This window comes from Phodopus roborovskii, unplaced genomic scaffold (assembly GCF_943737965.1).
Source record: "Phodopus roborovskii unplaced genomic scaffold, PHOROB, whole genome shotgun sequence".
Taxonomy (NCBI): Eukaryota; Metazoa; Chordata; class Mammalia; order Rodentia; family Cricetidae; genus Phodopus; species Phodopus roborovskii.
The window spans coordinates 48,742,251-48,768,492 of NW_026126517.1; the positions used below are offsets into that span (position 1 = coordinate 48,742,251).

The window sequence follows — 26,242 nt, forward strand, 5'->3', positions numbered from 1 at the left end:
AGTGGTGGCACACGCCTTTAGTCCCAGGACTCAGGAGGAAGAGGCGGGTGGATCTGTGTGAGTTCGAGGCCAGCCTGGTCTACAGAGCTAGTTCCAGGTCAGACTCCTAAGCTATAGAGAAACCCTATCTCAAAAAAGCAAAGAGTACTTGCCTAAGATTAGAAGTGGAAACAAATCGGTTTTTTTTTGTTTGTTTGTTTTGTTTTGTTTTTTTAACCTGATGGAATAGTCTGCACCTAGTTCCTCTTAGTACAGTAACTAGAAAACCTAACAACAGGGGAAAACTCATAAAAGTTCATCAAAGAATGTCAGAGCTAGAAGACACCTTAGAGATGAAATCCCACTCACTTGATAAATCAGAAACTGAATCTCAAGAGTGTGTACACCTCAGTTGTCTCGGGTCACACAGCCCAAGGGAAGTATGTGGACTACCAGTAGAATCTAATTTACAGTCTCCTTGGGTTGTCATGGGGAAATCTCCCTTCAGCTTGTCCATGTGACATCCCCTTTCCCAGTGCTCTTCAAAGTGTTAATTCCACACGCTGTTTTCAACAGCCCGTTATTAAATCTCCAAGGCAGGGGGCGTTGTACAAACACGAGTTCGAACCACGGGCATGGGAAATGTGGGATGTTCACACCCCCACCTAGAACTATGCCGCTTTCTTTGACAAAGTTTTCCTGAAATCTAACTGCGAGGCCAAGATGCCTGCCGGGACTGGGATGAAGTTGGGAGCTGTTGATTTCCTTGGGGAGGCTGGGGCTGGACTGGGATTGCAGAGATGCGTGGAGCTGGGGGTATCTTGAGGCCTGGAGGGCAGAGAGCAGCCGGGGGCGCAGAGGAGCTGGACTCAGAATTGGAGGATTTCAGGCCTTGGAGGGCGGCGGGGAGCGCAAAGCAGGACGTTGCGCCCTTGTGCCCTGCACAGGGTGCGAGGAGCCAGGGAGTCTTGGGCCTTGGAGGGCAGCGGAGAGCGTGGAGCCCAAGCTGCGTGGCGCGTACGGGAGACGCAGGGCTGGGGGTACTGGGCCTTGGAGGGCGCGGGGACCCCGGCGCATAGGGGCGCGGGGTGAGCGCAGGGCCTGGCGCGCACGGCCCCCGGAGCGCAGTGCAGCGCAGCCTCCCAGAGAGGCCGCGTCCCCGGAGCTCCGTGCGGGTGCGGGTGCGGGGCTCCTTGCGCCCTGGGTCCCCGCCCCCGAAGCTGGGTTGTGGAGCACAGGCGGGGCGGGGAGGCCGCGGGGCCGCGCCACGTCCCCGGAGCGGCCGCTGCAGGCCGGGGGCTTTTGTGTCCGCGGAGGCCGCGTCTCCCCCGCGCGCGGGCGGAGCGCAACGCAGCGCGGCCCAGGGCGCGCGTATTCTGCGGGCCGGGCGCGGGCGCCGCCCCCAGGCCGCGGCCCTGAGCCCAGCTGAGCCCCGCGAGTGTGCGAAGCCCCGAGGCCTTGGCCGCCTCCGAAACTTTTCAAAGTCGGCCCGCGGCCCGGCCGGCCTGGGCTCGGAGCTCGGCCGGGAGGACCCCGGGGATCAGCAAGAGGACCCGGAGGACCAGCAGGAGGACCCAGAGGAGGAGGGGCCACCGCATCAAAGACGCCGGCTTCCCGCGGCCCGGGGGCGAGCCATGCGCGGCGGTCGGTAATGTCAGCGGAACAGGACAAGGAGCCCATCGCGCTGAAGAGAGTTCGAGGTAACCTAGCCGGGTCGGGAGGACCGGGGTAGCGCGGGCCCACGGGAAGGCCACCGGGGCGGCCCGGGCCTAAGTGCGCGGCCCCAGGCGCGCGGGGTCCCCACTTTGTGTGCAGACGTGCAACGCTCAGCATCCCTTCCTACCAGGCTCCTCTTCTGCTTCCCACCACATAGCACAATAGACATCTCGGGGCGAAAAAGAGACACCCCCTAACAATACCCCCCCCCCAGAAAACTAAGTTGCACTGCTAGAGAGTTGAGACGCTTTGAGGAAGCCCCTCCCTCCAAAAGGCAACACATATTCACTATATTTTCCTTTAGTTTAAGGAGAGAAAAACTAGACACATTCAGAAGGCATCTTCTTTATTAACCAATAAGATTAAGAATCAAATCATCCAAAATCAGCTTTCTGCATCATTGGTTTTCTTCCTTGCAAACTAGTGAGGAATTTGAATGCCTCTGAGTGTCTCGGGGAAATCAGAGAGAAGGTTGTACTGAACAAAAGGTACTGCATGTAAGTTTCAAACACATACATGCCACCAAATACCATCTGGGAATGTGTGGATGTCTGCCAGCTCTTATTTCCAGCCCCGGATGGGTTTCTAAGTCTGTGAGTCTCAAAGTTTGTTCCTTGTGCAAATATTTGTTGAACATGTACTGTGTGCTAGGTACTGTTCTTGGCACAGGTTGAAACAGTGAATAAAGACTGTAGATAGATCTCCACACAGGAGTGCACACACTCAGTAAACAATATACATGGTACTGTGCAAAATATGAAACCACACAATGAGGGTGGCAAAGACCGGTGGGGGGGTGGTCAGGGAATATATAGAAGGCGACCCACAGGCTCACTTGAAAGATGGGTTGAAAGGAAGATAGCACAATCCCTGTCATACCTGGGGAAAGGGCACTCCGGGCAAAAGGAACCAAAGATACAAGGAACTTAAGTCTGGGTAGCTGTGTGTCCCAGTCGTGGTGAGGAAGCTGTGACAACTGAGGCAGTGTGAGCCAGGGCAGTCACAAGTTCCAGGTATGATGGGCTAAGGTTAGAGGAGTGTGTCTTGAGAGTCATTAAGACTTTGGCGTTTGATAGGTGTGATTGATAGGCCTTTCATTCCAACACTCCAGGGGCAGAGGCAGGTGGATTGCTGTGAGTTTGAGGCTAGCCTAGTCTACGTAGTGTGTTCCAGGCCAGCTAGGGCTACATACTGCAGTCCTGTCAAGAAAGAAAGAGACAGACAGACTTCGAGTTTTACTCTGAGATCGGACTGGACAGTTTTTCCGAATAAAGCAGCAGTTGAGTTTCTCACAGGAGTTTATCTGGTCGTTGTATACAAAGTAAGACTGAGGGAAACAGCTGGAGCAGAGAGGCTACTGCAATAACCCTTTCATCCAAACAAAGGTGCAGGTAAATCAGTAACTAGGAAGAGAAATTTCCATCTGACTTACTGACTAAGGCATCCATTGATGTTCTGGTTTAGTGTGACTACAGAGTGAGCTTAACGGGACAGCCTCATGGCATCAATGCCATGGGATCCAAAAGATGTTCTCTCAACCATTTAGGTAGAATTTCCCTTCTCTAGAGCTTGGGGGATGGTTCGGTGGGTAAAGCACTTGCCGAACAGACACCTCGGTAAATGCCAGGCAGGTGTGGCAGCTTCCCTGTCATCCCAGCAGGTGGGAGGGGAGACAGGTGGTCCCCATAGCAAGCTAGACTCAGTGAGCTTTGGTTTCGGGTGAGAGATGCTGCTGAAATCAGCATAAATTAGAAAGCAATCAAGAATCCCTCCCTGGCGCGGTAGTGGTGGCACCCACCTTTAATCCCAGCACTTGGGAGGCAGAGTCATCTCTGAGTTCAAGGCCAGACTGGTCTACAGAGCAAGTTCTTCATAGTCCCTTAAGCAAAAGTTTTAACTTAGAGTAGAACATTGATTTTAAAGGCCTGATGTCCAGTCCAGATAGCCTTCCATTTGGTGAATTTTGTTGTAGCTGTTATTGGTGTGTGTGTGTATGGGGGTTGTTTTCTTTTCTGAGACAGGGTTTCTTTGTGTAGCTTTGGAGCCTGTCCTGAAACTCACTCTGTAAACCAGGCTGACCTCAAATTTACAGAGATCTGCCTGCCTCTGCCTCCCCAGTGCTGGAATCAAAGGCATGCACCCCCCCCAGCTATTGTGGGTTCTTTTATTTGTTTGTTTCTGTTTTATTTTTTAAAGACAGGGTCTTACTATGTAGCCCTGGCTAACTGGGAAATGACTATGTAGATCAGGCTAGCTTGAAACTCACAGAGAGATTCACCTGCCTTTTGCAGGGAGTTGTGGGATTAAAGGTGTGTACCACAATGCTCCGCTTGGTGAAATACTGTAGCCCTGTTTTGTTTGTGATTATGAGTTGCCAAAGTCTTTAAGGCTTAGGTCTTTCTAAGATGCACTTTTCCCCTGAGATTTTTGCAGTACAAGTTTTCCTATTATTATAAATTGCTTTGGGCTTAAAGGAAAGAGCTCTCAGGCTTATGCCTTTGATCTTAGCTGTCTATCCTAACCAAATGTAATGCCAAGTAAAATTTGTCAGTACCTGATAGCATGGGCAAGAACACAGGAAATCCTTCATATTGTTGCAGTTGCAGCATTCAGTCCTACGTCAGCAGTGGGAAATTGGCTCAATTTTCAGCCCAGGAATACTCTCAATTAGATCCCAGACTACAAGAATCACTTTTAAAAGTTCAGTCAATATATTTACTTCGTGGAGAGTGTCTTTTTAAAATTAATTAATTTATTTTTATGTATAAGTGCTTTGTCTGCACAAGTGCCTGCATTACAGAAGAGGTCATCAGATCCCATTACAGATGGCTGTGAGCCACTGTGTGGTTGCTGGGAGTTGAACTCATGACCTCTGAAAAAGCAGCCAGTGCTCTTAACCATTGAGCCATCTCTCCAGCCCCGTGGAGTGTTTTTAATAACTTATTTCCAAGTACATTAATTTAACAGACATTTTGGTATTAGTTCATAATCCATAAAGGTTTTGTGGAGTTTTTTGTTGTTTGTTATTAAAAACAAAAACAAAAAAACTAGGTTCATGTTATGTGGTTCAAGTTGGTCAAACTCCGAGCAGTCCCCCTGCCTCAGCCTCTTGAGTGTGATGACTACAGACATGCATGAGTACTATCTGAGCTTGTCTGAAGCACAATTCTATTGAAAGTAGCTGTGCTGGTTGTTGTAACTATACAATTTTTTGAGACTTTGCAAGCTGTGGCTTTTGTGGGGCATAGACTCTTTTTTTTTTTTCTTTTTCTGAGATAGAGTTTCTTTGTGTAACAGCCCTGGCTGTCCTAGAACTCCGTCTGTAGACCAGGCTGTCCTCAAACTCACAGAGCTCTGCCTGCCTCTGCCTCCAGGGCATACTCTTGAGCATAGCTTCTCACAGTGTTTCATCCACTTGTTCATTATTTATATAATATAATACAATATAATATAATATATGTACATATATATATATATATATTAGTTGCTGGCAGACTATTTGTAATGGCCATTTGTTTATTTCATGTATATTACAAAGAGTTCATGAAATCCCTGGTAAGATTTACATACATACATATATGTATGTCATAGATATACACATATTTCAATTAAAATGGATTGTTTTTTAAAGTTTTATTTCTAGGTATGTGTATATGGGGGGGGGCTCTGTGCGCATGAGAACCAGTGATTGTGAAATCAGGAGGGCATGTGATGGCCCGGAGCTGGCATTACAGTTGTGAGTGACCTGATGGATGAGGGGAACTGAACTCTTGTCCTCTAAAAGAGCAGTGTATTCCCCAAACCACTGAGCTATCACCCAGGAACCCTAAATGAATTGTTAAGAAATTAATATAGAGCTGAATATTGTGGCAAATGCCTTTAATCCCATCACTCGGGAGGCAGAGGCAGGTCAGTCTCTGTGAGTTTTAGGTCAGCCTGGTCTATAGAGTGAGTTCCAGAACAGCCAGGACTATGCAGAATGACCTTTGTTGTAAAAGAAGCCTTTACTGATATTTTTTTTAAAAGAAAGATTGATTTCACTCATAAATGAGTCTGTTTCAGACAAAAGCTGAAAGTAATATAGAATATAGGAGTATAGGGGCTGGGTAGGTGTTGAGAAGCTACAAGGGCTCATTGCTTTTGCAGAAGACTTAAATTGAGTTCCCGGCACCCACAGTGGATGGCTTACAAGGGCCTGAAATTCTAGCTCTCAGGGGTCCAATGCCTCTTGCTTCCCAAGGGCATCTACACTCACACACACATACACATAATTTAAAATAATAATAAAAATAAATATTACAAAAACCCAAGCTGAGCAGGTGAAGGTATTTGCAATATAAGCCTGGTGACCTGAGTTGGGTTCATGGAACCCATGGATAGAAGGAAGGAAGAAAACTGATTTTGAAACCTATCCTTTGGCTGATGCATGTGTGCTGTGGCGCATCTACTCCACACACAATGAACGAATGAATAAGAAGCTACTATAGGTAGAACTTAGGTTTGACAAGAATGAGATGTTGGTATGTAAATCCAAAGCATCACAATAAGCCTGGTGTGGTGGTGCAAGCCTTTAGTCCCAGCACTCTGGCGGCAGAGGCAGGTGGATGTGTGGGGGTTAGGGCTGAGATTGGAGATGTAGGAGCAGAAGAGCTAGTAGAACAGCAGAGAGGCAAAGGTTTCTGTGTTTAACATGGTTCTGTGTACAGCCCAGAACATCTGAGCTTGGTTCTAAGTTTATTGACTCTGTCTCCCCCACCCCACCCCACCCCACCCCATCCCTAGGGTATTCCAGTGCATGCAGTGAGTCTGCCTGACTGTGGCTTGTAACTGAAGCCAATCATTTAATCCAGAAATAGACATCTGGAAGTCTAGGTAAACAGGTGAATGCTAATTAACATCTTGGGAACATACAAGCATACCCGAGAGAACGAAGGAGCAGTGAGAAGAGCCCTGAGGTCACGAACTTGGAAAACACTAACATTTGAGAGACAGATGGAGAAGACTCAGAAAGGCAGAGGGAGAGCGCTGCCGGAGATAGAGAAATGCTAAGAGAATGACACGTGCATAGAAAAAAGAGTGGTTGAGACCAGCCTGGTCTACAGAGCGAGTTCCAGGACAGCCTCCAAAGCCACCGAGAAACCCTGCCTCAAAAAAACAAAACAAAACAAAACAAGGAGTGGATTTATGAGGGTTACATAGATGAGTTTGGGTGTTTTGTTTGGTTGGTTGGTTTGGGTTTTTTTGTTTGTTTGTTTGTTTGTTTTCCCGAGACAGGGATTCTCTGTGTAGCTTTGGAGCCTGTCCTGGAACTCACTCTGTAGACCAGGCTGGCCTCGAGCTCACAGAGATCCACCTGCCCCTGCCTCCCCAGTGCTGGGATTAAAGGCTTGCGCCACCGACCTCCGGTGAGTTTGGGTGTCTTAAAAAGATTTATTCATTATTATGTGCAAGTATGCATGCCTGTGTGAATTAATGTGTACCAGTGCAGAAGGCTGCAGAGGCAAGAAGAAGGCATTGTACCCCCTGGAACTGGGGTTACAGGCTGCTGTGAGTCACCATGTGGGTGCTGAGGACTGAAACCAAGTGATCAGGAACAGCAGCCAGTGCTCTTTTTTGTTTTGTTTTGTTTTGTTTTTTGGGATAGAATTTCTCTGTGAAGCCCTGGATATATCGCCCACAGTACAATCTGCTCTACTAATCTGGTGAAGGCCTAGAGATTGAAATAAGAGGCAAGGCAGTAGGTCATTCGTGCAACAGCAATGTTGGAATGCCCAGTGCCATTTATTGAGGGAATGGAGTGGGCTTACGTACTGACTCACAGCACAGTGGAAAACAACAGGGTTTTCAGGCTTAGCTCCTCCCCAGCAGATGTGGGTTAGCAAAACAGGAAGAATACCAATAACAACTCTGACTCTGGGGCAAGATGTTCCAGCCAACAGCTTCAGGCTTGCTCAAGGTGCCTCTGGGATCCATGCAGGGCCCTAAGGTCCCCCTTTCTTTTAATATAAACTAACAACACTCTTAGGTGGCAGAGGATGTTAGCATAATTCCTTACCCATCATTGGAGAGGTCACCCAGGTCTATAACATTCCTATCTTAGGTTGGGTATTTGCCCCCTTCTGCCTTATCCATCTCTGGTGATTAGTTCCTCTGTAAATTCAGCCATACGTGGGCAGAGGCATTTTCTCTTGAGCCAAAGACAGTAGAATCTATCTTGTTTGAAAGTTGGCCTGGTCCTGTTAAGGGCAAGGGCTATGATCCCCAGTGAGAGAGAGCTTGCCTATTCTCTAATCTGCCGGCAAGTTGAAGTCCTTGTAAAAGGTCTTCTGCACTGGCAGGTGGTACTCGGGTTTCATTGATGTTAATGATCTGCATGGCTAAAGCATGCATATGATTTAAAAACTGATCACTCCAGGATCCCTGGAGAAAAGTAACTACAACTGATGCATTCTTAGCTTTAGCAGGTATTACACAGATATGAGTGAAAGAGAGAACAAGAAGCCATATGAACCTCCCATAATAAATCCAATTGTTCCTATAGGAGACTAGTTTGTAGATAATTTTTAAAATGCCAATTTGTATTAGATAATTGAATGTGTTTTGGGTTGCTGTGGCTTCAGCCAATTCACCTGATAGTTGATCCACTGTGCTTGCAGTATTCACAGATTGGAAGAGGGCTTTCCTTGAAACAGTTGCTGCAGTGGCAGAGGTTGTAACAGTAACAACAATCACAGCCTTGATCCCAAAATCTCCTTTCCTTTATGCTGCACAAGTTGGTCATCTGTAGAGGAGGCCTCAGGCATAGGTACCACCTCGGCTACTCGGACCATGGCAGCTGTTACTTCATACATCCAGCAGCTAACCAGTCGGCAGACCTGCTGAGAACATTTGAGACTTCCTCCAACATTAGTAGCATTAGTTACAACAAAAAAGGAGGGAGCCAGAACACAAGTGCCTGAAATGAAGGTGAAATTCTTATCATTTGTACCAAAGTGTAAATTTATAGCTGCTTTACCCAAATTATAATTAGTGGTCAGGAAAAGGGGCCACACATGGCTACTCAGACCCACAGGCATCAGAATGGGTGAATTCTTGATGAATACCTATCGGACCATCTCGATGGCTGCTACCATCATGGTCCCTCCCCACAGGGTTATATGCATCTTGTGGAAAGACACAAACTGATCCTTAGGCCCATACTAGAACCTGGTTGGGGCCACAACATTGTGACATTCTTCCACATAACTGAGCTGTATAGTCAGATGACTGGGGTCACCAATGCCTGTAAATTCCCCTTTTTTTGTTTTATGAAGATAGGCTTTAATTGTGCGACGTGCATGCTCCACTATGGCCTAACCTTGAGGTTTATGAGGGATGCCTGTCTTATGTGAGATTAAAAAAATTTTTGCAAAAAGAGTTGAAACCCTGACTAATATAAGCAGGGCCGTTAGCAGTTTTTAATTGTCTGGGCATTCCCATATAAGCAAAGGCTTGCAAACAATGGCTCTTAACATCCTTAAGCCTTTCTCCAGAATGGGCAGAGGCAAATATGAGATCAGAATGGGTATCCACAGATACATGAATAAATTGTAGTCAGCCATAGGAAGGAACATTGTTAACATCCATCTGCCAGATATCATTAGGCGTGACACCCCAGGGGTTAACTTCAAGGTGTGGAACAGGTAAGAACTCTGCACATAGGGGACAATTTTTAACTATATTAATAACTTGGTTTTCAGTAATTTCAAAATGGAATTTAAGTGACCTTGCTTATAAGGTGGAAGGTTGTATGGGCTTTGCAGGCTGTTTTATAACCAGACTCTCTCATTATCGTGATGGCACTATCTGTTTTAGTATTAAAATCGGCAATGGCGTTTCCTTCACTCAAGGGCCTGGCAAATCCAAATGCATTTGGAGATGTCCTACAAAAATTGTATGACAGCACCTCCGTAGTAGGCTTTGTATGGCTAGTAAGTGTTCCTGTATATGAGAGACCGGAGCTATGTAGCCAGCAGTTTCTAAGGAGGCCAATATATGATACACATATCTACTCTCAGTGTATAAGTTAAACAGCTCATCAAAAAGATGCTGAAGGGCTAATTGTACTGCAGCTGGTTCAGAAAATTGTGCAGTGTAGAGCATTTACCAACAGGAAAGGAAACAACAACTGCACAACCATTTGAGGAGCCATGTGTAAATACATTGTGAGTTCCCTTCAAAGGATTTTTGGAAATAATTTTGGGGAAACACACAGGATGATTTTTTTTAAATGAGCTTATTTATTGGAAGGAAAATGACTATCAAAGTGGCAGGGTGTGGAAAAAATGAAATGTGCTGAATCCTCATCAAACTGTTGAAGCTGTTGGATCTGTTGTTGAGTATAGGAAGTGACAATTACATCCTGGATCTTGCCAAAAAATGTGAAGACTCATTTTGTATGGCTTTTGAATAATGGAAAGCATTGCCTGGGGGATAAGATTTAACTATTTTTCCTGGGGATGCATGTTCATGCACCCATAATATAGGATCAATTTGCCAAAACACTCCAGTAGGGGAATATGCTGAATCAAAAGTAATAGCATCAAGCTTTGAGAGTCAAGTGTCCAGATTGGAGGTATTCTTGACAAGTTGTATACATTCGTGAGTAGCAGATGTTAAGGTGCAGGGGAAAGTGATCAGAATCTCCATGTAAAATAATCAAGTCTAAGTTGTCCAGTGGTTAGGACCAAACTATATCGAACCCAATTTATATCTTCCAATAATTTTTGAAAATCATTAAGGGTGGTCATTCTGAGGACAGATACCAGAATATAACAATTGATGACCCATGTATTAATAGGAAAATTCTTGTTATACTTTTTCTGGTGCTATTCTTAAGCCAGCTAATTGAAGATTATGTTCCAATTCCCCCAAAGTCTCATTTACTTCCTTAGGATCTGGGCCGGCTAAAAGAATATCATCCATATAATGTGTGATATACAAGGATTGAACTTTTTCCCTAATGGGGGCAATGGCCAAATATACATAAATTTAACAAATAGTGGGACTATTGGCCATTCCTTGAGGCAACATCACCCATTGATATCTCTTATAGGGCTCTTTAAAATTAACAGAAGGAATGCTAAGTGCAAATCGCTCATTATCCTGAGGATGCAAGGGAATGGTAAAAAAGCAATCTTTTAAGTCTATAACTAATAAATGATAGCCTTGAGGAATACCTACAGGGGAAGGTAAGCCAGGTTGTGTGTCTCCCATAATTTGCATACAATCATTAACAGCTCGGAGATCTTGTAGGAGTTTCCATTTTCCAGATTTTTTCTTTATAAAATTGGAGTATTCAATGGGGAAGTAGAAGGAACAATATGCCCTGTCTCTAATTGTTCCTGAACAAGTTGATGTGCAGCCTGTAATTTCTCAATAGATAAGGGCCATTGCTCCACCCAGACTGGGTTATCAGTTTTCCAGATGATAGCAATGGGGTCAGGCTGCACAGCAATAGCCCCTAAGGAAAATATCCCAACCCAGAGCAATCTCCAGCTCTTTTGATAATTACATTTTTGGATGCAATAGATTGAGGGACACCTTGGTGAAACTTATCCAGTCCTTTTCCTTGTATTTAACCTTGGTCAGCTAGCATATTTTTAACAGGCTCAGTAGTAAGGACTGCTCCCATGGCCTGAAGCATATCTCTTCCCCAAAGATTAACAGGGATATGACTTAACACAAAAGGTTGAAAAAGCCCTGTATGTCCATCATCTGACCATTTAAGAAGCTGAGTACTACATTCTGGAGCCACAGCAGTACCCACTCCTTGTAAATGAGTGAAGGCCAGCTGAAGGGGCCATGCTTGTGGCCAATGTTTTTTTGCTATTACTGAGGGAGGAGTCAGCTCCAGTATCTACTATAAGTCCAGAAAATTGTCTGCCTCATATGGTAAGGGTAAGCATGGGGTGCTGTTCAAGACTTGATACCCAAAAGGCACTCATGGAGCCTGTGGACCCAAAATCAGCAGATCCCCTGGTGTTCTTTAAAAAGGGATTGTTGGTTTTGAACATAGGGAGAAGAACTAGTTGTGCCCTGTGGTATCATTAATACCCCCACTTTTGCCCTAACCATGATTTTTACTTCTTGAAAATCTGAATCTATTACTCCTGGAATGACACTAATTCCTGTGTCCTAACAACAGCCCTATCACTTCTGGGGGAAGAAGCCCAAAAACTCCTGTGATTAAAGCTTGAGTGGCCATTTGTGGTGTTAATATTGCTCGGATGGCGGAGCAGAGGTCCAATCCTGCACTTCCTGGGGTACCTCTGATAAGGTCCTGGACATAAAGGGGTTTCTGTGAGGGATCGTCTGTATTGGGCGGGTTACAGGTGTATCCATTGCCCCGTAAACCTGGGCTTGAGGGGCCCGAGGCTGGCCCCACTTCCCATTTCCTGGAGCTGGTAAAGGATCACGAAGGGCATCTGTTTTTGATCTATATTCATTGCTCCAGTGGACCCTTATGGCAATGGGGGCAAAGCCCCAGCCCAGGACTTGATTGCATTGTGGCACTCTGGGGGAAGTTCCTTCTGAAATGTCCTGGCTGTCCACATCCAAAGCAGGTCTTTGGCCTGGCTCCTCCATTGTTCCCATCTCCTTTCATGACTGAAGCTATAACTTGGCCCATAATGTGATGACCATCTATGTCCCCATATATGTGTATATAGTCATGAAGACTTTTAGCCTTATGAGGACGTAGAGCCTCTTTACAATACTTGTGTGCATTTTCAAATGCGAATTGTTTAACTATGGGCATGGCATTTTCAACATTACCAAAAATGCAACCAGCCAGCTGTAGAAGGCAGTCTGCAAATTCTGAATAGGGCTCAGATGGTCCCTGTAATACCTTAGATAGTTGATCCCCTGAGGTCTTATTAGGCAGGGCTTTCCAAGCTCTAGTAGCAGCAACAGCAATTTGTGCATAGACCACTAGGTCAAAAAGAATTTGAATTGCAAGGGTAGCATATTGCCCAGTGCCTGTGAGCATATCTAAATTCCTAGCAGGCAATCCGGCAATGACATTACATTGGGCGGATTCTTTGCAATATTTGTGAAATTCGCCTCTGCAGAGCAAATGATCATCCTCACTGAGCGTGGCTCTACAGAGGTGCATCCAATCACTAGGGGTGCAATTTAACACTGTGAAAGACTCAAAAATTCCCTGAGTGAAAGGAGCATGGGGCAATGACAGACTCTTTAAGTTGTTTTATATCCTTGAAATTTAGTGGGCTGTGTTCCCTAACCCTGTTATCCTGAGGATCTACTGTCTCAATCACAGGAAAAGCTTGTCTTTCATTTTCTAATGCTTCTACCTTGGTTATTAAATCTTTGACCTCTTCCTCTATCCCTTGAGGCCCTACTAAAAGGATCACAAGAAAAAGGGTTGTGCCGTGGCAGATGGCATTTGTTCTTATCAGCATCAGCAATTCTTTGTTTTAATTGTTTAATTTCTGCTTTCAAAGTATCTTCATCTTCAGTTATGTTAGGACTATCATCTCCTAGTTGAGATCTCTCTTGTTCCCTGATAGATTTCACAGATTCTAAATCTTGTACTTCCTCAAAAGTCCTATTCATGTCTGCCATTGTCCTTTTACTTAACATTGATGCTCAGGAGTGCATCTATAACTAGATGCCACAGGGAAAAGGTGGCGATGAGGAAATTATCAGACCCTCTTCTTTATAAGCCTTTTGGAGATCTCTCTTTACCTGTTCCCAGTCGGGGATGTTGAAGCCTCCAGAGTGCATAAACCAGGGACTATGTTTCTCTAATATGGCAATGAATTCTTTAGCTGCCTTAGTTTTAATCCCAATGCCCAGTCTTTTCAATGGGGCCACTAATTGCCCACTGAGAATTTCCTAAGAGTTACTGGCACCCACCCTACAATACACCCTCATTCACTTATTTTGCCAGCCCACTTCCAAGGGCTATCTCTTCTTAGGTGATCCTTTCTTCTCTATCTCGGTGGGACCTCTACTTGTAGAGTCTGTGCTATATGATCTGCTCCACTAATCAGGCAAAGGCCTAGAGATTGAAATAAGACACAAGACAGCAGATCATTTGTTCAACAATAATGAAGGAATGCCAATGCCAAATGCTGAATGCCGTTTATTGAGGAGAAGGAGTGGGCTTATATACTGACAGCACAGTGGAAAACAAAAAGCTTTTCAACCTTAGATCCTCTGAGGCAAATGTGTGTTAGCGAAACAGGAAGAGTACAAAAAAACAACTCTGGGGGCAAGATGTTCCAGCCAACAGCTTCAGGCTTGCTCATGGTGCCTGGGGGTCCATGCAGGGCCCTACACCTGGCTGTGGTAGAACTCCCTGTGCAGACCAGGCTGGCCTCCTGTCTCTGCCTCCCTAGTTCTGGGATTAAAGGTGTGTACCACCATCACCTGGCTAGTAGAGTCTTACTTAACTTTGGCTAGCCCGGAATCCACTATGTAGAACAGCCTGGCCTGGAACTTAAAGAAATCTACCTCCCTTCTGCCTCTGGAGTGCTGTAATTCAAGGTGTGTGCCATCTTTCCCAGCTGAGGCATTTGAGTTTTTTTTAAGATTTATTTCTCTCTGTTGTGTCCCCTCCCCCACTCCTGTGCATGGTGTGTGTATGCACACAGGAGCCTCTGTGGCCAGAAGTGGGCATTGTCTACCTTGGAGGAGGAGTCACAGGCCTTTAAAGCCACCTAGTGTGAACACTGATCACAAACTCCTGTGCTCTGACAGCAGTTGGCACTTTCAACTGTGATGCCATCTCTCCAGCCTCTGAACTCTATCTTTAAAGAGTTGAATGGAAGTTATGTGTTTCACTTTATAGTTGTATGACAAGACATCTGACAGAACCCTTATGGGATGACAGGTTTGCTTTGGCTCATGGTTTCAGGCAGTCTCACAGTGAGGAAGGGACACCAGTAGGTGGCTGTGGTGGAGCCTCTGTCACATGGCTGCAGCCAGAAAGCAGAGAGAGGTGGACCAGAAGCAAAAATGCGCAGAAGCTTTAAAAGGTCAGCCTCACCGGGGGGTGGTGGCACATTTAATCCCAGCACTCAGGAGGCAGAGGCAGGTAGATATTCCAGTTCAAGGTCAGCCTGATCTACAGAGCAAGTTCCAGGACAGCCAGGGCTACAGAGAAGGGGGGGCAGCACACACATGCACGTGCGCGCGCGCGCGCGCACACACACACACACACACACACACACACACACACACACACCAATCTCTAGTGACCTATTTGTGCCAGCAAACTCAACCTCCTCAAGGCCCTTCCACCTTCAGCACAACACACAAGCTGGGTGTCATGGCACAAACTTGTAATCTTAAGGCTGAGGCTCAGCTACATAGGGAGATCCTGTCTCAGAACAAAACCCATGAGGCCCTGCAGGGGATGTTTCCAATTCAGACTGTAGCAGTGTCGGTCTGTGAGACACACCGGGTGTTCTTTTTTCCTGTAGCTGAAAAGCACCCTGTTCGCTTGCACACAGTGTGGTCACAGTCTCACTGGAGCCTACTGCCTTCCTTACCCTCCCCAAACCAATTCTCTACGTCAGGTTTTGCTTCTCCCTTTGGTTGTTGGCGAGCCTTGGGCTCCCCCTTGGCCCGTGTTTATCCCATTTGCAAAGCCACTTAGTATAGTGGCACCTGCTATGACTGAGTACCAAGTGCTCCATCAATGGCTTAAATGGATGGTCCTGAGTTCAGTTCCCAGCACTGTGCAACCTAGATTGGCTGCCAATTCGGGATCTTCCTACCTATGTTTCTCAAAGTGTTGAGATTATAGGTGTGTGTCACCATGCTAGGGTTTCAGCATGTGCCATATGATACAAACTAAAATGGGATGTGCTTCTGGTATAGTTTAGTCTCAAGGAAAGCAAAGTGAGGAATGCTGTTTGGGCTCCTGCCTGTTAATGTTACATGGCTTGAGTGTCTCTTGATAGACTCAGTACAAAATATGCAGATTACTGATTGGGAGTTTGTTTGTTTGTTTGTTTGTTTATTTCAGAGCTGAGGTCCAAACCCAGGGCCTGTAGGCAAGTTCTCTACCAGTGTGCTAAATTCCCAACCTTCTGATTGGGATTTTAACAAAATTTTATATGTGGGAATGTTTTGCCTGGATGTATTTATACCACATGGATGTCTAGTGTCCACAGAGTCAGAAGGTGGCATTAGATTTCTTGGATTACAAATGGTTGTGACCCTCACATATGGGTGCTCATATTGAACCTGGGTTCTCTGCAAGAACAAGTGCTCTAACCCACTTAGCCATCTCTCCAGCCTACACCCTCTTTTATGACAGGTTCTCGCTATGTAGTCCTGATTAGCCTGGAACTCACTGTGTAGACAGGCTGGCTTCCACCATGATGCATTGTAAGGTGTTGGGAATTGAACTCAGGACTTCTGGAGGAACAGCCAGTGTTTAACCACTGAGCCATTTCTCCAGCCCTCTACATGCTTAAAAAAAAAAATACAAGACACAAGAAATTGTGTCTTGATTGTGTAAAAGTGTCACTGTGTATGTATCTGTGTATGCAGGATGAAAAATAGATCCACGGATGGCAAGCCAGGCATCTGAGGCAGGTGAACTTCATGTCTGCGTCTGGCTGGTGGGACTTGATGCTTTTTAGTTGGTATCTTATCTGGAGACAGAAACCACACCACTGTTTAACAGTCATTAACAGATGGCAAATGGAAGTGACCACAGTAGGCTATTAAAGTCTTCATGGAGGTGGCAACTATAGGAAACAGCTGCCCATCCCTGAAGCTTTCAGACAAAACAGAAGAGTCTGTGGTAACTAAAATACATGAACTCAAGAAGGCAGCATGTGGAGTGTAACACAGACTTCTGAGAAAAGGGTACCTCTACTTGGAGGAGGTTGAAATTCTGAGGACCAAACTCAGGTGCTAGGCCCTGGGTGCTGGGCACATGCTAGGTAAATGCTCTACTCCAGCCTAAGCTCTCTGAGATTTAAAAACAAACATTTATTTACTGGGTCAGGGGTAGGGATGAGGGTTGCCAAGACACAAGTGCAGGTCAGAGGACAACTTTCAGGAGTTGGTTCTCCTCTTCTACCACACAGGCTTTGGAGATAGAACTCAGATCATCAGGTTTGATGGCAAGCACCCTTACTCACTGAGCCATCTTGCTGGCCCCTATAATAGTAATTATTTTTTTCAGACTTTTATTTCTGTGTGTGTACAGGAGTCTGAGGAGGCTGGTAGAGGGCATTGGATCTCCTGGAGCTGAGTTGTATAGGTTGTGAGCTGCCTGATGTAGGTGTTGGGAACCAAACTTGGGCCCTCTAACAAGCCATAAAACAGGAAAGCATTTTGTCTTAGTTAGGGTTCCTGTTGCTGTGAAGAACATCAAGACCACAGCAACTCTTACAAAAGAAAATGTCTCATTGGGGCTTGTTCACAGGTTTGGAGGTTTAGTCGTTGTTAGCGTGGCTGGAAGCAGACAGCGTACAGGAAGGCAAGGAGCTGGGGAAGGAGCTGAGAGTGCCACAGCTGGATCCACCCACAGCTGGATCCACCCACAGACAGCAGGGAGAGAGTGACACTGGGTCTGGCTTGAGCATCTGAAACCTCAAAGCCCACCCCCAGCGACACACTTTCTCCAAGGCCACACCTACTCCAACAAGGCCACACCTCTTAATGACCCATTCCCTATGAGCCTACTGGTTCCATTGTCATTCAGATTATCACATACTTTATGGAAGAGAAAATAATGGTGAATAGCTCAGAGATTGGTAATAAGAGCCAGTGTGGTGGTGGCTCAGGCCTTTAATTCCAACAATTTGAAAGCTAAAGCATGCTGGTTACTTGGCCCATGTGGTCAACACATATGTTTGGTACATAGACATACATGCAAGTAAAACACTCATACACAATAAAAGTAAAATACAAATCTCTTTAAAAAACAACAAAACCTCATGGAGTTGGGGGTGTGGCTCAGTAGAATGCTTGCCTAGCAAGCATGAAGTCCTGGGTTTGATCTTCAGCACTACATGTATTGAATATGGTAGCTTCTTTCTCTGTCTCTGTCTCTGTTTCTCTCCTGTCCTCTCCTCTCCCCTCTCTCTCCCATCCTTTCTTCTGTCCTAAAACTATGTGGAGCAGACTGGCCCTGAACTCACAGAGATCTGCCTGCCCCTGCCTCCCAAGTGCTGGGATTAAAGGTGTATACCTGGTTGTGTGGTGATGGCCTTTTAAAAAATGATTTATTAACCAGGAGGTGGATTTATTAACCTTGGATCCCAGCATTCAGGAGGCAGACACAAGGGGCTCTCAGAGTTTGAGACCACCTTGGTCTACAGAGTAAGTTCCAGGACAGCCAGGGCTACACAGTGAAACCCTGTCTCAAAAAACAAAACACAAAGAAAGGAAAGTTATACTTTGTTATTTGGTTTGGTTTGAGACAGGGTTTCAGTCTAAAGCTGAGGCTGGCTTGAAACCTGCCTCAGACTTCAAATTCTGGGGCTGCAGGTGTGGCCTGTAGCTACATGATGATGATGATGATGATGATGAAAATATTCTAGCTTTGTTAAGTTTTTTGTCTGCATCATGTGTTGACGTGATCATGTGAGGGTTTCCTCTCTTTATTCTAAAACAGTTTATTACATTGTTTGATTTTCATCTATTGAATCAACCTTGTATTTATGGTGAAAATTTTACTGCATCACGATGTAGCCTTTTGATACACTACTGAATTCAGTTGATAGCATGGATTTGAAATGGTTTGTGTCAATATTTCTTTCTTTCTTCCTTGTTTTGTTTTTTGTTTCCTTGTTAAGACAGGGCCTCGAACTCACAGAGATCTGCCTATCTCTGCCTTTCTAGTGCTGGGATTAAAGGCATGCACCACCACCACCTGGCTTGTGCCAATAATTCTAATAGATGTTTGTTTGGTTTGCTTTTTTCTTGTTACTTTTTTTTTCCTGGTTTTGGTATCAAGGTAATCTCAGCCTAATGGAAGGAGGCAGTATGTATTCTCCCCATTTGTTTAAATGGGGTTCATGGTGATCTAACTCAGTGCCTTGCACGTGCTAAGCCTCTGAGCTACCCCCTCCCCCACTGAAGTGGTCATTGTTTTAAATATTCAGACATGGTAATTTACACTACAGGAAATTACAGCAAGTATAAAGGAAAACATCTGAGGTCAGTGAGGTGGCCCAGCAGATCCAGGTGCTTATGAACAGGGCTAAGGAAGGACCCACGTGTGGTCCCAAGATCTCACAAGGCAGCAGTAGAGAGCGGACCTCTCTCTGAGAGTTGTCCTCTGACCGCCACACATGAGCTGTGACATGTGCATACTTGTACTCACATCAGTTTAAAAACACAACAGAAATGCCTTGCCTGCTGATGGAATCGATCGCTATATGTTTGACAAACTTGTGAAAACAGGAACTTAGTATGAGCAAGTACCTTGTCTTCCAATTTACAGGAAACAAAAACACGTCATACTATCTCCAGGGAACACAGCCTGTGAAATCGGGTACCTTCCAGGCAGGGAGATATTCATTATACCTATAATTTAGCTTATTACATTTATGTATTTGTGTGTGTGTGTGGGTGTGTGTGTGTGTGTGTGTGTGAGATGTGTGAGATGTGTGTATATATGTCTGGTGTGTGCTGTGTGTGTGTGTGTGTGTGTGTTATGGTGTATTAGTGGCAGCACCCATGTGAAGGTCAAAGGATAGCTTGCTGGAGGGAACTGATTCTCATGTTCTGTGATGTAGGTCCTGGGACTCCTTTGCCTGTTGAACCATCTTCCTGACCTATAATTTAACTTACAATATAATTCTGTGTAAGGAATTGACTAAATGAGTGTTGATCTGAAGCTCCAGGTGTATGACACATGGAAGGCTGAAGACTGCAAGTTCAAGGGCAGCCTGAGACATCTAAAATAAAAATAAAAAAAAAGACAGCCAGAAAGAGGAGCTAACCATAGAGACATAACTATGGAAAGCAACTTCCACATTCAGGATTCAGTGAACAAAAAAGGGAAAGTTGTGGTCACTGGAACCTAGAGGGTTGGAGGAACCACCCTGTAAATTTGAATGCTTAGAGACCTTGAGATTAAGAGCTATATGGGCTAGGCTCATGTGTGGAACTCTTGGTCCCTAGCTGGGAGTGCTGTCTTGGGGGTGGGGCCTAATGGGGGCTGTGCATTTGAGAGCTGTACTGATCCTCTTTCTCTCTCTCCCTCTGTCTCTCTTTCTATCTCTCCTTCTGTCTCTCTTTCAAGACAGAGTTTCTCTGTGTAGCTTTGGAGGCTGTCCTGGTCTACTTGCTCTGTAGACCAGGCTGGCTTTGACCTCACAGAGATACTCCTGCCTCTGCTTCTTAATTGCTCTCTGCATCTTGCTTAAACCCTTGGAGTATACTGTTCCCTCCACCCCACCACCATGGTGAAGGAATGCATGGGCCAAGCAGCAGAGGCTGAGCCTCTGAAACTGAGCTGGATACGTCAGTCTCACCCCTTCCAAGTCATACAGTGGGTTAAATGGGTTAAATGTAATAGATACCGGCAGTTGGTGAGATGGCTCAGCGAGTTAAGGTGCTTGCCGCAGCCTAACAACCGGAGTTTGATCTCCTGGTTCCACAGTGGGGAGAACCAACTCTCTTTCAAGTTGCCATTTGACCTTCATCCACACACATCCAGTGGCATAGCTTCAGACCCCTCCAAACATAAATATCACACACACAGAGACACACACACGTAATAAGAACAAAACAAAAATGATAAATAAAACAAGCCAGTTGTCTCATGGACGATTCCTGTCCTTTAATCTTTTAGGGATCTCCACCTAGGCCAAACTGGGATCAGTGGCTTCGATGCTGAAAAGGATTTTAGGGGCTGGTGAGGTGGCTCAGAGGTTAAAAGCAGTGACTGCTCTTCCAGAGGTCCTGAGTTCAATTCCCGGCCACCACATGGTGACTCATAACCATCAATAATGAGATCTGGTGCCCTCTTCTGGCCTATAGTGACACTTGCAGACAGAACACTGTATACATAATAAATAAATGTTTTTTTTTTTTTTTTTAAAAGAATTTCGGGACTAGTCAGCATGAAGTAGAGTTGTGGTTTTTTTGTGTGTTTGTTTGTTTTTTGTTTTTGTTTTTAGAGACAGGGTTTTTCTGTGTAGACCTGGCTGTCCTGGAACTTGTTATGTAAACCAGGCTGGCCTTGAACTCACAGAGCTCTGTCTACCTCTGCCTCTAGGGGAGCTGGGACTAAAGATGTGCACACCACCACAGCCCAGCTAGTTGGAGATTTTTACTAAAGCTATTTTAATGTAGACTGAAGTGTGAAAGTTAGGCAAAAAGAGATCAGAGGCTGGAAAGATGGCTCAGTGATTAAGAGCACTGGCTGCTTTTCAGAGGACCTGGGTTCAATTCCCAGCACCCACATGGCAGCTCACATCTGTCTGTAACTCCAGTTCCAGTGTATCTAACACCCTCACACAGACGTACATGCAGACTAAACACCAATGCACATGAAATAAAAATCAATAATTTTTACAAAGAGGCACTCAGAAAAACTCAGGAGAGAGTATAATTAATTGTTTTGCTTTAGTTAATAAACCATTTTAGTGGCTCTCAACTTATGTCTCAGTAGGTTGACTGCAACCATTCTGTTCATCCCTTTTCCTTTGTCTTTTGTAAGTGAAACTGTAGGATGCTCTAGAGATTCCTTGGATGAAATTATACTTTGATGAGGGGAAACCAGGAGCCAGTACAGTAGCAAAAGGGTTGAGAGCTGCAAGTTTAAGGCTTGGAAAGAAGATGGCCCACAGCAGTTGATTCCTGGGGGAGGGCTCCTTCTCTGACCCTCTAATTTTCCCTAACGTTGTATGTTGCCTTGACAATGTTACTGTGAGATAACCTGGATAGTGGCACATGCCTTTAATCCCAGCACTCGGGAGGCAGAGGCAGGTGGAGCTCTGTGAGTTCAAGGCCAGCCTGGTCTACAAAGCAAGTTCAAGGGCAGCCAAGGCTATTACACAGAGAAACTGTATCTTGAAACAAAACAAAATAAATTACCATGAGATACATAAAACAGTTTCATTTCCAAGTGGGAATGTTATCAGTTTTTTTTTTTTTTTTTTTTTTTTTTTTGTAGGTGGTGACAGTGGACTGGATGGGTTAGGAGGACCAAATATACAACTAGGAAGCCCAGATAAGAAAAAACGCAAGGCCAGCACACAGGTAAATTGACTTCTTTTTTTCTTTTAAAATTTTATTTGTACTGATGTATTTTTCAGACCTGTTTTGTTTGTTTACTTGTTTGTTTCTAATTGTGTATCTAGTGTATGTGAGGGCAGGTACCCAGGCAGGCCAGAAGAGGGCGCCCTGTCTCCCAGAGCTTGTTACAGGGAGTTGTGAGCCACCTGAAATGTGTGCTGGAAACTGAACTCAGGTCCTTTGGAAGAGCAATAAGTGCTTTTAACCATTGAGCAGTCTCTCCAGCCCCAGTGTTTTCCTTAGGAGCAGCAATTTTCACTTGTTGGTATGATCAAGTGGATAAGTGAATTTTTACACACACACACACACACACACACACACACATATATATATATATATATATATATATATATGCTTTGCTGTCTGCTGCTTCTGTTTCAGTGCCTAATGAAGGGTTCTGCATTCAAGTCTAAGCCTTAGTTCTATTTAGAGATTTTTAAAATAGTTTTATTTTGTATTGCTCTGTTATTACAGTCATCAGTATTGTTTGGGTATTATGAAGTGATCATAGTGGAAGTGTCCCTTGTTATAACTTGTGCTTGTAATAAAAAATTATACATATAGGCCTTTATGGTTTTAAATTGATTTGTTCATGTTTTTATTTATATGTGTATGAGTGTTGGGTTGCCTGCCTGCCTGTGTACTGTGTGCATGCAGTATCCTGGGAGGCCAGAAGAGGGCACTGCATCACCTGGAACTGAAGTTACAAATAGCTTTGAGTGCTATGTGGGTGTTGGGAACTAAACCCCAATCCTCTGCCAGAGCAGCAAGTGCTGTTACCACGGAGCCATCTCTCCAGCCTTGCCTTGTTGTTTTATTTGCTGTGTACCGTTTTCAATTTTGTGTCTATGTGATAATGAGTGTGAGTTACTTTGATAGGCATCTAAATTGTATTTCGTTTATTTTGGTCACTGTCTGTTAAATCTGAAGTGTATCCATTATTTTTCTGTTAAGAGATGTAGAGATTAGAACTTGGAGAATGCATTAATTATAGCTCTCTTGACATTAAGAAAACCACTTGGAATCTGCTTTATCATTTTCTAGCTTTATGGCTATGTGGGAAATCTAAGAAGAGTTGTGATTAGAATACTTTAGTTTTAAGAGAATTTAGCTACAGGCTATCACACACATGAAAGTTGTGGTAGCCTTTTTAAAAATGACGTACTTATTTTTGTTTTATGTGTATGAGTGATGGTTTGCATAAATGTCTGTGTACCATGTGCATGTCGGGTGTCTATGAACCAGAAGAGGGAATCAGATCCTGTGGGTCTGGAGTTACAGGCACCTGTGAGCCACCACATAAGTGCTGGGAATGGAAACCCAGGTCTTTAGAAGAGCAGCCAGTGCTCTCAGCTGTGGAGACGTCTCTCCAGCCCCATGATAGGCTCTTTTTGAGAGTTAAATGGAGTTTGAAGTAGCAGTGGGTTTGAGCTGCAAAAGCATGCCTCATTTCCATTCCTTACTGAGAGAGACCTGTGTTTTAAAAATGATTTTATTTTACTTTAAAGCATTTATATATGTGTGTGAGTATTGTGGGTGTGTGCCCCAGAGTGCAGGAGCTGTAGAGGCCTGAAGAAGGCATCAGCTCCCTGAAGCTGGAATTACACATAGCTGTGCTGCACATGCTGGGCACCAAATTTGGGTCCTCTAGAAGAGCAGTCGGTGCTCTTAACCCCTGAGCCAGCTCTCCAGCTCCAGATATATATATTTTACCAAGTATAATTTAAATATAAACACTAGGAAGGGCAATTGAAAATATCAAGTTTTCTTAGTACTGTAAGAGAAAGTTGACCAAAGCCAGGTTCTGGGTGCTGAGACCAACTGTTATACTGATCTCTTGCATCAAGACTGTCTATTTTTTCCTTTAAATTCTCTTTGCAGGGACCTTCCTACCCTCCATTGTCTGAGTATGCACCACCACCAAATCCAAACGCCGACCATCTAGTGGCTGCCAATCCCTTCGATGACAACTATAATACTATTTCCTACAAACCACTGCCTTCCTCCAGTCCCTATCTTAGCCCTGGTTATCCTGGCTTTGGAGGCTACAGCACATTCAGAATGCCACCCCACGTGCCCCCAAGAATGTCTTCCCCCTACTGTGGTCCTTACTCACTCAGGAATCAACCACATCCATTTCCTCAGAACCCTTTGGGCATGGGCTTTAACCGGCCGCATGCTTTTAACTTTGGGCCACATGATAATCCTAGTTTTGGAAGCCCACCTTACAATAACATGCTGAGTCAGGACATGAACATGCCCGGTCAGCACTTTAGACAAAGCCCTGCCGAAAACTTCAGTCAGATTCCCCCACAGAATGCTGGCCAAGTATCTAACCCTGACCTGGCATCTAATTTTGTCCCTGGAAATAATTCAAATTTTACCTCCCCTTTGGAATCGAATCATTCTTTTATCCCACCCCCAAACGCGTTTGGTCAAGCAAAAGCGCCACCTCCCAAACAAGACTTTACCCAAGGGGCAACCAAAAGCACGAATCAGAATTCCTCTGCTCACCCACCTCACTTAAACATGGAGGACACGGTCAGCCAGAGCACCGTGGAATTGAAAAATGTCAACAGAAACAATGCCGTCCAAGAGAACAGCCGCTCGGGTAGTGCAGAGGCCACCAACAGCCATGCCAATGGGACCCAGAGCAAGCCGCGGCAGCCCAGGGGCGCAGCCGACTTGTGCACCACAGACAAAAGCCGCAAGTTCTCCCTGCACCTCAGCCGCCATGGCCATTCATCTTCTGACCCGGTGTACCCGTGTGGGATTTGTACAAATGAAGTGAATGACGATCAGGATGCCATCCTATGTGAGGCCTCTTGTCAGAAATGGTTTCACCGTATCTGCACTGGAATGACCGAAACAGCCTATGGGCTCCTGACGGCCGAGGCCTCCGCGGTGTGGGGCTGTGACACATGCATGGCTGACAAGGATGTCCAGCTCATGCGCACTAGAGAGACCTTTGGTCCACCTGCTGTGGGCAGTGATACCTAACCGTGGCTGTCACCTAACGTGGGTTCGTTTCTGTGTAGAGCAAAGATTTGGTGACATAGGATTTTAATGTTTGACATTTTTGAAACGGCACACACAGACATGCTACATCTTAGTTCTTACTAACATTTTATTGTTTTGTTTGTTGTCTTAAATGAGATTAATATGTGTGGGGGTGCTATAGAGATACTTATAAATAAATGTTCGTTGTTATTTATCATAAACCTAAAAGCCTCTTGGAGCTTCAAAATAATATATGACAAAGATAGGCAAGTTTGAACTTTTAAAATTAAGTTAGTCATTAGCCGGGCATTGATGGCACACGCCTTTAGTCCCAGCACTCGGGAGGCAGAGGCAGAGGCAGGAGGATCTCTGTAGGTTCGAGGCCAGCCTGGTCTACAGAGTGAGTTCCAGGACAGGTTCCAAAACAATACAGAGAAATCCTGTCTCAAAAAAAAAAAAAAAAAAAAAAAAAAGAAAAGAAAAAAAGAAGTTAGTCATTTAAAAAATGTCTATTTCAACGCTAAATTTTGACCATATGACAGTACACATTTAGTTCAAGAGTAGATTGATTTAACGTGTTATCTGAATACAATCTGTGTAGCGATAATATGGTGGGGGGGTATGTGGGTATGTTTAACGGATTTTAATGTTTTTTTTTTATTTTAATGTTAGAATTTGACACCCGATATTTCCTCTGCTAGAGTCTTTAAAATCTGTGAATTTCATTGTTCAAATCAGTCTTTTCCAGGATGTCTATATAGGTACAAGACAGTCATGGATTGTAGCATATAGTCTCTTCCCAGTAGTATTTCCCAGTGGGTTGTGCCTCAAAATTGCTAATATCATCTCTCACTGGTTCTAGTAAAGTTGACATAACAAATGTCTCCAAGTGTGCTGTTTAGAATTATGCTGGCACTATGCTCTCGGTTGTTTTTGTTAATGTTCTCCGTAATGCAGTGTCTTCAGACAGTGACCTCTTCCTTCTGTGTGCTTTTTATGGACAGACTGCCCAGAGAGAGACAGAGGCAGCAGTGTGGTCTTGCACTGCTGCCCTGAGAACTAAGCAGTGGTGGCTTGAGGAAAGATCTGGAGATCTGAGCTTGCAAAAGGAACCTAAGGGAAGTCCAAAATCCATTTGAAGTAAAGGCCAGTGAAGAGCCAAAGTCAAAACTCAGGCGTACTCGTTTCTGCTGTGACTGTGTGAGAATGCATCTGAGAGGAATTCCCCTCTGGAGGGATGCTGTAAGATCCAAAATCACACACA

General features: G+C 44.9%; 1 protein-coding gene across 1 annotated transcript; it reads left to right on the top strand.

Moving 5' to 3' along the window:
- Window positions 1–1,173: 1,173 nt before the first annotated feature.
- On the top strand, window positions 1,174–25,071 carry Pygo1 (pygopus family PHD finger 1). The gene is made up of 3 exons (XM_051197934.1): window positions 1,174–1,679; window positions 21,857–21,942; window positions 23,860–25,071. The coding sequence occupies exons 1-3, from the start codon at window positions 1,631–1,633 to the stop codon at window positions 24,976–24,978; spliced, it is 1,254 nt and encodes a 417-aa protein (XP_051053891.1). The 5' UTR covers window positions 1,174–1,630; the 3' UTR covers window positions 24,979–25,071.
- The last annotated feature ends 1,171 nt before the right edge of the window (window positions 25,072–26,242 follow it).